This window comes from Megalops cyprinoides, chromosome 22 (assembly GCF_013368585.1).
Source record: "Megalops cyprinoides isolate fMegCyp1 chromosome 22, fMegCyp1.pri, whole genome shotgun sequence".
In the NCBI taxonomy this organism is placed as follows: Eukaryota; Metazoa; Chordata; class Actinopteri; order Elopiformes; family Megalopidae; genus Megalops; species Megalops cyprinoides.
Genome location: NC_050604.1, coordinates 19,734,103 through 19,750,061, shown reverse-complemented (window position 1 = coordinate 19,750,061; position 15,959 = coordinate 19,734,103). Strand labels below are relative to the sequence as shown.

Here is a 15,959-nt window from a genome sequence, read left to right as displayed (position 1 = left end):
GAACTCAGAACCGGACATTTTTGAAAACTACAGGAACCGAATTACATTCAGCAATGTCACTTTTTTACTGAGCCTAAAGCATTTGGTAAAAAATGACGAAGGTACATATGTTGTGCAGTGTGACATGAAGGTGATGTGGAAATTCACCTTGAAAATTTCTGGTAAGGCCACTGAACATTGCACGTTTCTCTGAATTCTTCTAAGATCATAGCCGAGATTTTGGTTGCCATAACTTGCAGTATATGTAGTTATCTAAAATACACTACCATTCTGAGGGGATTACCGACAAACTCAAACAGATTATTGTGATGATGCTAAGTCATATATGATTATTCTCTCTCTCTCTCTCTCTCTCTCTCTCTCTCTCTCTCTCTCTCTCTCTCTCTCTCTCTCACACACACACACACCCACACACACACACACACACACACACACAGTAGCCACATGATGTAATTGTTGCTGTTTGACTAATGTACATGAATTCTTGCCTTGTTCTCTGTGAGAGGAAAATACACCTATACAATTTCGCAAGTCGGTATGACCATCTCTGAAATGCAGGTTAAAAATTTCCAATTTTGCTAATTTCTCCTAGAAGCACTGAGGAAGCCTGCCATCCAGCAGACGAAAGCACCGAGCCTCATCTGCGAAGGCCAGGATGGTGTGACGTACAAGTGGACCTCGAGCAGGTGGCTGATCGCCCCCGAAAATGCCACCATCAAGGAGCTGTGGCTGCCAGGGACTCGAGGAGAAATGTGCGGTGTCTACGCCTGCACCGTGAGCAACAGCCTGAGCAATGCCTCAGAGACGTACTCCGTCCTGCCTTTTGGTGAGTTTCATGTATACAAAACGTGACTGAGTAATATGAAAATGCCCTGTTGTCAATGGTTACTGGCTTACCTCCTGACAACAGGGGATTTCCAAGAGAGAAGAGAGTGCATATGTATATCTCTTACTAAACACCTGGGTGTATTAGGTGGGCAAATTTATATCACTTATGTGTGCAGCACAGTTCCCCAAAAAAAACCTTTTTATATAGGCTGTCAACATGTATACACAAGTATGCATTATAGTGTTTTTAATGTGTGTAACTTGTGAGAAAAAAAAAAAAACAGGCCATTTGCTTACGTGAAGTTGAACATGAAAAGCAGTTTCATGGATAGTGTGGTAGGCCAAGGTTTACAGATGACTTGACACAAACAAGACCTGAGTGTTTGTATATTAATGAGAACACGAGATTTAGGCATGTAAAAAGGAGACAGAGTTGTCAGAAAAAATGTCAAAAAGACAATGTTGTTGTTTATCAAAAAAAAACAATGTGCATAAAATACTACATGATGTATGATGTTTAAAAACTAAGACAGCCATGAAACAAACTGAAATTCATGGCAGGGATACATAACTATTTAAAACACGTTTCAGTATGGTACCAATATAGATTAATTGCTTAGAGTCATTACTTGATGCATACACTGCCAAACTGAATCAAAGGCACAATTAGTGGCATAAATGATATGGAATCATCGACCCCAAACAGTATGCCTAATCTCCTATAGTACAGTGGACTGTAGTGACTTAAAAGTGTGGGATATTTTAAAAGCCTCTGCTTTCATATTTTAACAACATTACAGATTTGAGAACAATAAATGATAGTTAATAAAACTGTACTTTTCTTTTGTACTTTCATTTGCTTTTTTTAGGACACGATTGGAGGGACAGCACTTCCCTGTGCTTGGCTGTTGCATCTCTGACTGTTGAAGTGCTTTTTGCCATAACTGGATGCTGTACTCTTGGTAGGTTTCTGTACAATACATCTGATATTGTCCATCTAAATTGTTTCCCCTGTCTAACAGTATCTAAGTATAAATTACTTTGCAGACTGATTCAGCATTATTGACTGGTGTCACAGCCTTCAAGGAAAGAAAATAATTAATATTAAAAAATCGTGACAAGGCAACCCATTCACAATAGAAATAGAAATTCTTCTGAGGTTTAACTGAACTGTCCCCTAATGACTTGCCTCTCAAACTATTATTCATGTTATGATGCGATTTATATTTTTTAACCCGATCTAGCTCACAGTCATTTGAAGGGTTGTGTTGCACTCATCAGCAGCTTTCTGTCACTCATCTCTGGAACAGTTGGGTGCATTCTGTGGTGGTCGGTCAACTCAGGTAAATATATACAGTATATTTTCTGACTTGTGCTACATTAGTGAGGTTAGGAAGTCATTATATCTGCTTGGTTATATCTGCTTGGTTTTGTTAATATGTCAGATTGTCCTGATAAAAGATTAAAACTGTCAGCTATTAGCAATTAGACTGATGTTTTATTGTGTTTGTTGTTAGTGCAAATCAAACATAATTACAACTTAACATAATGAACACAGTGCAGTGTGAACCTTACAATAGCAACTACAGTAACAACTTTTAATAGCTAGCAAACTAATGTAAGCACATCACATTTGACGATTTTCAAAGTAATAGAAAGCAGAATCCAATACCTACTATGTAAAATCTCAGATAGAGAGAGCTTTAGGAATACAATAGATCTGATTACCCAGCTGATCTAAAAACAGTGGTTTCTCTCAGCCCACAAAACAAATAGTAGTCTTCAACACTGGCTCCACATTAAAAACGTCATAACACATAAATGTTCCGCATTAAAGCTGTCAGACAAAGTCTTAGGTCAGAGTTTTATCTTTTCATTTAAGAACTATTGTAAAAATTGTGCCTGTGGGAAGTGGACAGTGAAATGAAAATACCATGAAAAAACCATGAAAAGGTTCATGATAGAATATTATTGAGTGTGACGATGTGATTATTTCTTGCAGGAACCTTTCCCATGTTTTCTTTGGTAGTGTTAGCTACCATTCTCATTGTGAGAACCGGTATAGTTATTCACCAATGTCTGCATCAGCGTCAACACCCGGAAAACAACAACCAGGGAGGATATCTGTGCAAAGGTAAGTCTAATAACAACAGAGTTCAACTTCAATATAATCACCAATGGCACCAATTAGAAAGCCAAATTCATTAGAGTGATGGTAAATAAATAAGAATATCTGTGTCAGATAGAGTATGCTAACGTTCGCAGGCGTAATGCCCAATCCCCCTTCTGACTGAATAATCTGCATGATTAACTGCAGGTCAGCAGTGGGATAAAGAGCATGTCACATGAACACCACGAGTAACTTTTTATGTAGTTAGTGAACCAGGTAAGCTTAGAAAATGTCAGAAATGAAAACCACACTATGTGATTTTACATTGAGTATATGCTGCTCACAAGAGCAGTTGAGTAATTAATCCAATCAGAAAGGGCCCAGAGCGCACAGATCGTCAAAGTCACTGTCCATTGTTGGATGCATAGCCACATTTTTGAAATGCAGCAGGGTGAACACACAAAGTATGCAAGTGTGCTTAGCCTGTATGTTACGTTTCTCTTATGCATCCCACTGATATTCCACTTTATTTTGTAGAACATTATTTAGTGATTACATCAAATGTACCTTCAGGAAACAGCTCACACAATAAATATAGTTGCATCACTACATTTTCAGAATTGCATGGGGCTTATTTACATTTACATTTACATTTTTTATAAGTTATAGTATGAAACAGAAGTTATAGTAGCCTACATAATTCACTCTGGATATGAGCATCTGCTAAATGTCAAATTTATTTTATAGTATCAACTTTAAATTCAAACCTACATGTTATGATCGCAAGCAATGTAAACCTTTGAAATGAAAAAAAAAATGCATCAGACACTATCCTAGCAGGATAGCTGAATTTAAATTATTATTTGCCCTCTGACTCTCTATGGTGTTCTTTTGGCTGCTGTGATATTTGGCAAAAACACGCTATACCACAACCTGTGGCCAGAACTGCATGCTGGCTATTAGACGCTGTGTTGTTAAGGGCTGCGTGGTTAATGTTGCAACTCTGATGTTGTTCTCTCTTCCAGGCCTCTGGGATTTTGTGAATAGAAACGGAGCGATGGTTACTTTGATGGTTTCCTTAGTATACTATACATGGCAATGTAAGTGTCAGCAAGTAAACCTTCCATACTGTGTCATTGTGATTGACACAAATTTCTTTTGTCCTTCAATGTATACATATGACGGGCGCTGTTGTATTGCACACCACTTTCTATGTTCAAAGGCAATATTACAGTAAAAATTGAGAGCTAGAAGACATTTAAATTTTTTTAAAGGTGTGTTCTCTTCTACAGAACATATATTGTGATATTTGTAATAGGCTAATACACATGCATGTAACACGGAACACAAGTACATATTTTATGTATGTTTTTAGATTAGATTTAAATTTTTTTTTTATTATTATATTTTTTTTCATAATGAGATTTTTTTTTTTTTCCAAAACTTCCACACATACTTGCCCTTAGAATGATCTATACAACCTTAAGAGTTGCACCGGTTCACTGGACAGCAGGACTCGTAACCGAAAGGTTGCCAGTTCAGTTCCCCGCTGGGGTACTGCTGCTGTACCACTGGGCAAGGTACTTAACCCATAAGTAAACATCCAGCTGTATAAATGGGTAACAAAAAAAAAAAAACTTTAACTGATGTAAGTCGCTCTGGATAAGAGCGTCCGCTAAATACCAATAATGTAATGTAACGTAAAGTTTACTATCAGAGACTGAGCCATGGCTTTGCATTTCATCACACAGAGGAAGCCTGCACAACTGGATTGGGAGACAGCCTATCTCTGTTGATGCAAACAAAAAATACAAAAATGATCGCATCCTAGTTATCTAATGAGAACTGGCTGAATATAAACAAGAAATTGGCCAACTATGACGAACTAGCTACCAGCGGGTGCGATCCGCCAATATAACCCCGAGTTGTTGTCTGCATGTGGTTTTGCTCTTATTTCTCACTGTCATTTTCTGTCATAGATTGGCCCTGTGGAAGGAGTCATTTTCTTTGGGAACCTTTTGCCGGTATATTTATCGCAGTCCTCTCCGTTGGGCTGGCTTTCTTATTCAGAGGTAAGTGATACAGTTTTGTTTCTGTCTTATTTTATGTTTCAACGGAGTAAAAGAGAAAACAAACAAAATACAGTTTTAACAACAATTTCCGTGCCTGGAAATGCCACGCAATTACACTTATTTTCATATGAGTCACGAGTCATAGTATTTCCAGTTAATCCGATTTCTAAAAGGAAAGTGATTCACTTGTCTTTCAGAGCCGAAAGCAAGCACAAACGATACTACATGAGCGTGAGTGCCGAGAGACCGACTGCAGGAGCTTTCTTCTTTTAGACACAGCTGCGTGCATCTGTATGGAAAACGACTGCACGAATAAGACAGGAACTCAGAATGTTCAAAGTGGGGCTTTTTACCCCATCTAGTGGAATTAGTGGCGCATTGCTGAAAAAGTAAAGTAGATACACGGTGCCATTTCACAAACGCTTGAAAACACGCAAAGAGGGCAGCCTTGAACCAGTAAATTCAGCTGTTTAATCGACTATAGCGTGACATTTATTGCCCAAATTGTTCAAAATACGGAATTCTTCTAGAACAGGTACACATCAGAAGCATCTAGAAGGATTTTATAGGGCAGCAACGGTTTTATATTTGCCGATATCGCACTTACTTTTGGCGCCACGTTTTTTTTTTTTTTTTTTTAACCGTTTTACCGACCTCCTGGGTCCTACTTGAAATAGAAATATGTACAGTACTTACCTCCTCATTCGGTTGCCCCGCGGAGCTGTGTCTAACAAAGCAGATGAACGGTCTCCGTTGTCGTCACATAATGTTAGTCTTTTTTACTTTATCATTTGTTCCATTTCCGGCTTGCGTATAACAAATGGAAAAGTCCACGGCGGCTTTGCACTGCGGTAGATCGCTGGATTAATATCGCTGTATTTGTTTGAGGTAACTTGCAAATGAACACATTTCACTCACCGGGGAACATCTTTTTAAACATTTTTTGACGTCACCCAAATCGCGAGATGAGTTGCGGGGAAAGTCCGTGTGTGCGTGTCCCGAGATGCAGTAGCCTGTGTGCCGTAGCTGTACGATTAGGGGACATGTATAATTAAGGGACATTGCAGTATGCCATTGGGTAAACGTGTATGTGCATTGTATAGTGTCGGAGCAGATTTTGATAGACATTTTTATCAATGTTTTTTTTTTAATCAACACTATCTTGTGTTAGCCACAATAAACGTGTATATTTTCAAAGTGAATGATGACTTACCGTTTTTTTTTTTTAAGTTTGTTATGCCCCGCTCGCGTGTTAGCCGTGCGTTAGACGCACAAGGCATCTTTAGCTGCATTGCAACACAGTGTAAGTGTAGGAGACCACTGTCATCAGTCAGATGAAGCTTCAGCTTCACTGCAACCGGTGTAGGACACCGGTAGTGAAATCACCACGCAGACGGACACAACTTTAGCTGCATTGCACATTGTGTAAGAGACCAGCAGTGAAATCATTGCCCAGAAGCACACAGCTTTAGCTGCATTGTAGGCTACTTAGTGCGCTGCTGCATGCTGACGTCACAGTGCAGCCAAGCTGCAGTGCAGCAGCTCCTATTGATGGAGTTCTCTCCTCTCGTGCCAAAAGGAACATTTCAGCACAGCATATCCCTTACTGAGGGGGAAAAGAGTTGCCCTGATCTGGCACAGATTGTCCTCGGGTTCAGGCAGACCGGCTGAAACAGTAACAGTGAGAGTGATACTGAGGACTGCAGAGTGCAAGGGCTTTCTAGCGCAGAAATTTGACCAAACAACTAGATGTAAACTACACGCTACAATACATTTAGATGATTCTGGTATATTGTAACTGTAAAATCAGACCCTGCAATGATGTTTCCTGGGGTGAGCAATCATGATGAACTTTGAAATATGTTTTTTTTTTTTAAATAATATGTGCGCTTCTACCTTTAACCTGAAGATTCCCTGGAGAATAATTTAGTTAATCAGAATGCATGGGTCACTCACTGGTGCAGTATTTCATTTGTAATGGCCTTGTGAGGACCAGGTAAGACTTCCAATGGTCAAAATCAAAGGACACCTGAAACAAAACATCAAGTAACTGTTAAAAATGATTTGACCTTGAGATATATTCTTGATCGGGTGCTTTCATCGCTACCAAATTTGGGTGCCGTTCAGACAGACTTGTGGGCGTAAGACACGTTGCACAGCGGGACTGATGGTGCCGGGAGGAATGCAACAGAGCAGGCAGCTCTGGGGAGATGTGTGTCTGTGGAAAGATGCATGACATCAGCAGGAAACGACACAGAGGAAACTCACAGGAGGCTGCGGAGCTACTTAGTAATGCCTTTGTTGTTTTTATTCAGCAGGTCGCTGGCACTTACAGAAATATCAGGCTTTAAACGGTGCAGACTTGGTAATAGGTTCACAGATTCAAAGCACCGGTCGGATCTAAGATCGGCGCAACGGAAAGCTTAGTTACCAGGCTAATTTTTTTTTTATTTGTTTTTGTGTTAGGAGGGTTTACAGTTTATTCAGATTTAATGGGGCTACGGAACAGAAATGGGCAAAACGGCTAAATGAAAACTACTGTCTGATACAACAAAGAGGAAGTGAGCCTCCTTCGACAGGGCCTCAGTCTTTCTTCCTGACATTTCCGTTCTATTCTGAGCTTCTCTTACGGTAAATATTGGACACAAAACCTAGATTTAGCATCTTATTTGTTACTGGTAAAACAATTCTCAATCCCAATCAAATAAGTTGAGATTTTCTGCTAGAATTTCTTTGTGAACCGAGAGAACTGAAATCTTCAACTGAAGCTCATAATATGTGAAATATCAAGGAAGGCAAAAGCAAATATGAACGTGCTACTGCCCATAATGAAGGTGATTCTTTCTCTACTGATTTACTGACTACTACAATAGGACCAGCGGTGCTGCCCAATATCCTCTTGGTAGAACTCAAACTACGTGTGTGTCTCTCGCTGTCTTGTGTCTGAATGAGATTCTGTGAGTAAAATCCATGCATCCAAAGCTGAGTTTAATTAGAATTTAATCCACCCCTACAAACAGTTGGTTAAATGTTTGCTGAAGTGCTTAGGGTTGAATCAAATAGCCGGATGTTTGGAGTTTGGCTCTCTGAACGGAGTAAGGCCCTACCAAAAGGATATTGCGCGTGGGCTTGACTCGTGTCTTGGCTGACGCAGTGCTGCCTTTCGGCTCTCTCTCTCTCTCTCTCTGAGGGGTCTTGGGGCCCTCGATGCCCTGCTTTCAGAGTCAGTGTGTGAAGAAGAAGGGGGAGTTTGCAGTGGGACCTCTTGTTTGGAACAAGGGCGCGTTGGGCTTCGAGGTTGTGGGGGGTTTAGGTGAGGGCGGGCAGGGAGGAGAAGCTCAACCTGATCTCCTCCCCCTCCAGGAGCTTCCTGCGGAGACACAAGATTAAAATTCCACTTTACTAAGCTTGCTTTACACTGTCCTGTTTAGTAATGCCATGCTTTACATCACCTCGCTAGCCTATTTTAAAATATCCTGCTTAACACCTGGTTTAGAAATGTCCTATTTTGTATTATCCAAGTTTGCTAAACCAGAGGGTATGAAGCAGTATGGGTAAAGTATGATTTAGAAGAATATCCAGATTTACAACATCCTGTTACAGCATCCCTTTATGATAACCTGATTTATTGCTAACTTTACAGAATGCGGCTTAATTCTGTTTCGCTAAGCATCCAGCTGTACAGCACTTTGCTTCACAACCATGCTACCGACCAGTTGTGCCGTAAACCCACTCTGCAGGATCCTTCTTTACAACTTACAGTTTAACACAGGCTTGCGCTATTTTCCATGCATCCTGCTGTACGTTAAGCTTAACAGTAAAAAGTGTTTATCTGCACTATTTCACGTCAGCCTTTCATTCGCTTATGGCATTAAAGACTCCAGTTGTGATCTGACAACGCTAAACAGTAAATAGTGGCAAAGCATATTTGCTGAAATGGCTTAAACTACACCACCCCCGGGTCAGGGCACTGAGCCCAAAGAGGAATGCAAAAATAGATTAGCTGCCAACTTGAAGCCTTGGCTATGACCTCAAATCCAACCGCTCCCCAGGGGGGCTGCACTTGAATATTTAATTTTGTGGGGGGGGGGGGGGGGGAATCAATCCTTTTCTGAACATCCCCCTCTCCTCCGCCTCCACCCCATCAGCATTCATTTGCGGAAGCAGATAAGACTCGGAATAGATCAAAGACGTGTGAGATTAATGAGCTGCTGAAAATAACGTCTCAGCAGAAGCAAGGAACGCTGCCTCTATCTCAAGGCTCCTTAATGTCCCTGTCCTTCTTGCCCCCTCTCTTTCCCCTGCGGTATGCATTCAGCCACAAAAAAAAAAAAACAAAAAAAACAGAACCTGATCCTTTCTTGCTTTCTTTCGGCGCTGCAGTAAGTTCAGGAATCATTGCAGTCACAAGACTGATTCCCTTTGAGTGAATAAACCAGTGTCCATATCCAGTACATGTGACACATATGTCAACTGCAATTGCAGTATGTGAGGACGTTGGTGTCAGTAATGTCAATGAAAAGATTACATCTGAAGACATCTGAAGGCGTTGGTGTAAAATATAGGTATCAAAATGTCTGAAATAGTCAGCCTTTAATGGATTTTGTACTGAATGATTTAGTTTGCCATTGACTGTCACAGTGGTAAAGTGAGAGGGAAGCCATGCTCTTCAGCATCATCGTGTTGACTTTGCTGAGTCAGAAAGCAGCCTGTGTGCATCAACTGAATTAGTATGCCACTGTCCTGCTGCGACCATGGCCTGTTATTAGCATCAGAAGACAAGCCAAGGAGATAGAGGTCAGAGTGTGAAAATACGCAGCTCCGCAGGAGAGAGATAAAAATGGAAAAAAGGTAAACTCTGTGATGCAAAGATCCCTTTAAAAAAAAAACATCCAAGTTTTAGACCTTCTGCCACATGCAGTAATTCACTGACACATACAATAATGAAACACTAAGGAAGAAACAGAATGCATTCATATTAGTCAGATTAAAAATGAGTCAGGTTAAAACACAAACAACACTTCTCCCTCATCTGAAGCATTTCTCTGCATGTAATGTTGCACCGTGCATTTCACAGTGTATAGGGGTAGACATTACCGGTATGCAGCGATTTCAATGTCAAGGGCCATTTTGACATTCAGGAGGTCTTGGTATTCTCTCAGGTATCGGGCCATCTCTTGCTTGGCGTCACCGATGTCCTTCTCCAGCTCATTTATTCTCTCCTGAAAACACAACAGCAACCCGGATCAAACAGCTGAAACGGCAGAACTGTTTTTGCTAATCCCCAAGCCTCCAATGCCATTCTTCTCCTCACTGTTCTCAAAGTATAAAAATAGTCTGTATGTTCATTAGGTAAGTACATTAGAAAGATATTGCTCCTAGCATTGCATTGTACAGGCAAAAACCTGGATTTGACGTTATGCATTTGTACAATATGATAGATATATAACTGTGTGTGACATGTATCTTTAAAAATGAATGACTTTGAAAACCCGATGCGGCAAAGAGCTCGGCTGAACGATTACAAAACCCGGCTCATCCGACCATAACATACACTGTATCCTCTTTCAGTCTGTATCAGATAAACGGTGTTTATCACCTCACAATGCTCAGAATGACCGCTGTGCTGCTCTAACCCCTCATTCACACTGTGACGCATCTTGACTCCTGCTTTAAAACGTAATGAATTCTAAATGTAAATGCCAGACCACATCCTGCCACAGTAAGTGCTCAAAATGAAAAGCCACTTTCCCCACAGATACAGAGCAGTGTTATCAAATTTCATTTCAAACAGTGCCACACACAGCTCTGCTATGGTATTGTTTTGTGTTTTATTGCACTCTCATTTCTTAATTATTAAAATTATATAATTAAAACGAAATTCTGTAACCTTTATGCTACCCCATGCAGGTAGCACCCACCATTATTTCTTGAGGCTGTGCTGTAGAAACTGTGCTCCACCAAAAAACATCACTGAATATACTGATTGTATTTCCTGTTTCACCTAGCTATTTCCTCTACGCTTCTCTCCAAATCTCAGCAGGAAGCTGCAATACCCTTTCCTTATTTGCCATTTCCATTTATACATGGTGAAGAGGGTAAAATCCTGACACAAATTAAGGCCACTCTTTGGTGAGCTGCACTGAGCCACTGACCCCTATATGCCATCTGCTGCTGTACTGCAGGTAGCTAAAATCGCCAGGGCTCAGGGCTCAATGTCCTGTTAGAGACTGACAGGATTGACAGGATTAAGTACCCCTGTTGGCGCCATACCTGGTACTTGGCTACCTCTTTGCCCTGCCTCTCCTCCAGGTCCTCCAGCTGCTTGTTGAGGGAGTCGATGACGTTGCGCAGGGCCTCGATCTCAGAGGAGCGCGACTGGAGCATGCGCCTGTACTCCGAGGTCTCCTCCCGGATGGCCCGCACGGCCTCGTTGTTCTTGCTGGCCACCTCGGCCACGCCGGCGAACTTGGTGCGGTACCAGTCCTCGGCCGCCTGCATGTTCTTGTTGGCCAGCTTCTCGTACTGCGAGCGGATCTCCCGGAGGGCGGCCGTCAGGTCGGGCGTGGCCACCTCCACGTCCACGCTGACGCTGGCCGCCTGGATCTGGGCGGTCAGCTCGGCGTGCTCCTCGGCGAACACCTTCTTGAGGAAGGCGATCTCCTCGGCCAGGGAGGCCACGCTGGCCTCGGCGTCGCAGTTGGCCAGCGTGGCCCGGGCCGCCTCCTCCCGGGCCTTCTGCAGGGCGTCCTCGGCGTCCGCCCGCCGCCGCGCCTCGTCCTCGTAGCGCTCCTTCAGCTGGCCCTGGACGTCCCGTAGGTGGTCGCGCTCGGCCTCCAGCCGCATCTTCTCGTTGGCCTCGGCGTCCAGCAAGGCGCGCAGCCCGCGGGCCTCCTGCTCGTAGAGCAGCTGCAGGCGGGACGGGTCGCTCTGCCGCTGCCGCAGCGCCTCCAGCTCCGCCTGCAGCACCTTGTTCTGCTGCTCCAGGTGGTGCACCTTCTCGATGTAGGTGGCGAAGCGGTCGTTGAGGCCCACCAGCTGCTCCTTCTCCTTGGCCCGCAGGCCCAGCAGCTCGGTGTTCAGGGTGCTCATCTGGGCCAGGTCCATCCTCTCCGCCAGGTCGGGCAGCGAGGAGGATGAGGGCCGCAGCGACCGCTTGGTGGAGGGTAGGGAGCGGTGGGTGGAGTACAGGGAGGAGGAGATGGAGGATTTGGCCGACCGGGGCCCCCTGTAGTCGTCCCAGGGCCGGCGGGAATAGAAGGGATCGTAGCTCATGGTTGTCGTTTTTTTGGTTCTTTTTTTTTTTGAAAGGTTTTTGATGTGGATGCTTTGTTTCAAGTAGATTTAAGTCCCCCTTGTTCTGCACACCTTCACTGAGCAAGCCTTTGCACTGCACCAGTTCAGAAATGCTGCAGAGCCCTGAAATTTATACAGGCAGGCTGCTGCGCCCCCCCCCCCCCCAATAACACACACGCATCCTCAGGGAAGGTAGGGGACGTCAGCAGCCAGGCAGCCAATGGGAGAGTGCTGCAGTGAGGTAAGGGGGAGAGCTTGGCTTCGCGTTTCTCTGCTCAACCTAGTCGGCAGAGTGTAGGCGGTTGGGTACGTTGTTTTTTTTTTTCTTTCTTTCATTGTCAGCGCTATGTCCGACAACACTGACGACATCACTCAGATTTTCACTTCAGCAACGATACGGGTGGAAAAAGGACTTGTATCATTCTCTTCTCAGTGCATTATTCCTAAGGTCCCCAGCCTTTTCATTTTTTTGTGGAACACTGTGAAATCTCTGTCCTTTATGCTACAATATACAGTGATACATTGGAAATTTTATATAATACATTAGAAATACAGGTATCAGAATATCTGTTTTAGCTTAGGATGTTACTGATTAATGCATTTGACCATATGTCTTACAATACACAAACTAAAATATGAAACTGTTTCATGTTGTGGACCTTGTTGTTGACATATCAATACTATCATGTTGGCTGAATAGTTTGAAGGAATGATATTATCGTCTAAAAATGATTATACATATATATAGACTCTGGATTACAGACTTTGGAATATAATACTGTTCTGCTGGTATAAGAAAAAACACTGAGATCGGGGTCTAGAAACCGCTTGTTTATTACAAAGTCTGGAGGGGGAGAGAGAGAGAGAGAGAGAGAGAAAACTGCTGAATATCACTGATTGCTGAGTGTGTAACACAAGGTTTTTTTCCTCAGAAACATGCTGCTCAAAACACATTTGTCAGGCTGGTCTGTACATTTATCTGAGGGCATAGGGCATACATTTGTACTAGCATATTTCATTGTTTTTAGTATTATATTTTATGGAGGGCAGTGGGTATTATACAACATTTTATTTAGGCCACGGAGCTCAATCTTTCCATGCACCTGGAAATAGATGTTAAGTCTTAAGATCTTAAGTGGATGGGTGTCAATGCACATTATGGCTAAAGGATTGATGAATCCATTGAGAGAATAATTCATCTGGCATGACAACTGGTCAATCAATTACCCTTTTAGCTAACAGGCATTTCACCATACAGGCAGAGTGGTATCGACCTGTCAGCGGATGAAATGTTGCACACCGTTTTACAGCAGTGCTTCTGAGGGTAAAGTCAGGTGAAGCCAGGAATTGTGGGGAATTTGAAGCAGGCCATCCAGCTCTGACTTTTTTAGCCAAATTGGCTTCATATTCACTGATTTTGCACTGACCTGTGGGACTGCAACGCCAACTGGCATTTTGTCTCTCTTCTGGCTTTTTTCCAAAAATGGCATCAGCATAACTAAGACGTGCCTTTTGAGTCATCTGTATAACAACAAGATGGACTCGTTCCCGAAAAATGTCATACTCATCATTCTTAAGTGACATTTATTCTAAGAGGCCAGAATGTAGGTTGGTCCCTTTCTTGTCTTTTCCCGAAGCTAGTTTTGTTTTCTGTTTTGCCATTTGATTTGGCTGTTTTGGTTAATAGATGACATCACGTTAGGTTTATTTGGTTCTCAGTGTTGGCTTGAACTGATTCTGTATCCTCCATCAGTTTCATATATTTTGCGTGTTTTGACAATTAAACTGCATCCAAAAGAAAGATTATGGTGTCTGTCCTTGCCAAAACATTTAGAGACATTGTTTACTTCTTTCCACCCTGTCACCTATAAAGCCTGTGCTTGTAGTGTTTTATAAGAATTTTATCAGCATGATGTCATTTACCTGCTTTGCATCACATGACTTACCTTGCTGTTTTTACAGGGCCTCTTGGGTGGAGCAGCCCTCAGAAATCTATTTCTGGCATTTTCGCTTATTGTGATGTTGTCATAGTCTGAGTATAAATGCAAAACGCACTGATTATTAGTTTCCCACTTAAATCACTTAACAGATACCCACAACCCGGAAACCACGATAAATCTTGACCCGATCAGTACCGCAAAGAAAAAAAAGAAGTCCGGTGTGTGGCTGTGGAGTATGGGGCTCCTTTACTTACAGAATTGTTGACCAGAAAATCTTTGCTTGTGGCGCTTACTGCTAAAATTCGCAAGCTTACAGATCCTCTCAAGGAAATGCTTGCATTTCAGGCTTAGCATTAGCATTTGTCCGATTCAATCGTGACTTTTACAATTCAGTCTCATCTTTTGCGCCAGCCTGTTTGGAACCTCACTGGGACACTCTCTGCACTCATGTAGAGCTGCCAAGGCAAGATGAACGCAATCCCCCATTACGCTCACATACGGACAACAGCATGAATACAGAGCACAAGTCACGCAGAGCACCAGAATGGAGAGAGTGCTCATCAGATGATATCGGCTCTACTCCGCTGATGTCATGCGAGCAGCTCGCAGGAGCCTGATCAATCACAGGGTGCCTATGAGCGGCGAGATGAGGGGACCCTGGCCTGGGTTGAACACCCTGTTCACTTCCTGCCCTTTACTGTTGAGTCATTGCGGTGACCCTGACGCCCTGAAATTCCTGAGGTTTCGGTTGCTAAGCGTCGACACTGACACTACTGACAGCTGAGAAGTCTCGCACGGAGGAAAGGGCTGTCAGTTGCGCTGAATCTGCAGGACATTGATACACAGCTTTCCACCCACAGTGGTACAGTACATACAGTAAGACAGTGTTACCAAATACACTTAAAGCAACATCAAACCACCAAACAGATGTAATAGGTTGTTCCTTATCCCATAATTCAATGGGCTTCCAAACAAAGAGCACAAAATCACGTCAGGGGCTGAGGCCATCCCTGTTTTCACTCCTGCTGATGTATGAATTGTTTACCCCTCCAAAGAATTTGAAGTGAATGGATACTGGACTCCCAGCAACAAAGTCAGCATTTTAATAATCTCAGTATGGACCCAAAAAGCATGCTGTTGGCCTGGACCAATCCATTCATATTTTTATGCGGATGTTATTATTATAATTATTTTGGAAATTTTCTGTTGAAATGGAGAGCTTTCCTTCCAGCACTGCTTCTCATAATAACAGATGAAGTATCCACAATGGCCACAATGCCATGTAAGACTTGTAAAACCGGGTTCAAGGCGTTACCTGAAGAAGGCAGTTGACATGTTTGTTTAAAAAGCCTTTATTATATTGACATAAAGAATATGACAACAAAGCCAAACTGTACACTGGGTCCAATGCCAATGCTTCGATAATAGGTGTAAACAGTCTGTATGTACAGTCACATATTCCACTATAACACACCCATTAAAAAGGGAACAAAGGGAAGAACAAAAAAAGTAAAAAAAACAAACAAAACATTTGATAGAGGATATCATAATCACTAATTTTGCAGATTAACAATGTGAAACATGGTGAAAATAGGTGTGTGTGCAATTGGTTATAGATTGCTCACTGCTGCTTTTGGTATGAGCAAAATGTTTCTGATCCTCATTCAAAACATGCTCAGTGGCATCCTCTGGAAAATATGAGTACAAACATAT

General features: G+C 42.5%; 2 protein-coding genes across 2 annotated transcripts in view; one reads left to right on the top strand and one right to left on the bottom strand.

Moving 5' to 3' along the window:
- The first annotated feature begins 124 nt into the window (after positions 1-124).
- LOC118769496 (kazal-type serine protease inhibitor domain-containing protein 1-like) overlaps positions 125-15,959 on the top strand; it is a 53,695-nt gene continuing 37,860 nt past the window's right edge. The window contains exons 1-3 of the mRNA XM_036516623.1: positions 125-161; positions 593-826; positions 4,864-5,010. Of these exons, the coding sequence (XP_036372516.1) occupies positions 125-161; positions 593-826; positions 4,864-5,010 (418 nt within the window). The remainder of the gene's footprint in view (positions 162-592; positions 827-4,863; positions 5,011-15,959) is intronic.
- Positions 7,294-12,468, bottom strand: si:dkey-33c12.3 (uncharacterized protein LOC335380 homolog). The gene is made up of 3 exons (XM_036516708.1): positions 11,284-12,468; positions 10,108-10,232; positions 7,294-8,380 (listed from the first exon to the last, which is right to left on the bottom strand). The coding sequence occupies exons 1-3, from the start codon at positions 12,283-12,285 to the stop codon at positions 8,320-8,322; spliced, it is 1,188 nt and encodes a 395-aa protein (XP_036372601.1). The 5' UTR covers positions 12,286-12,468; the 3' UTR covers positions 7,294-8,319.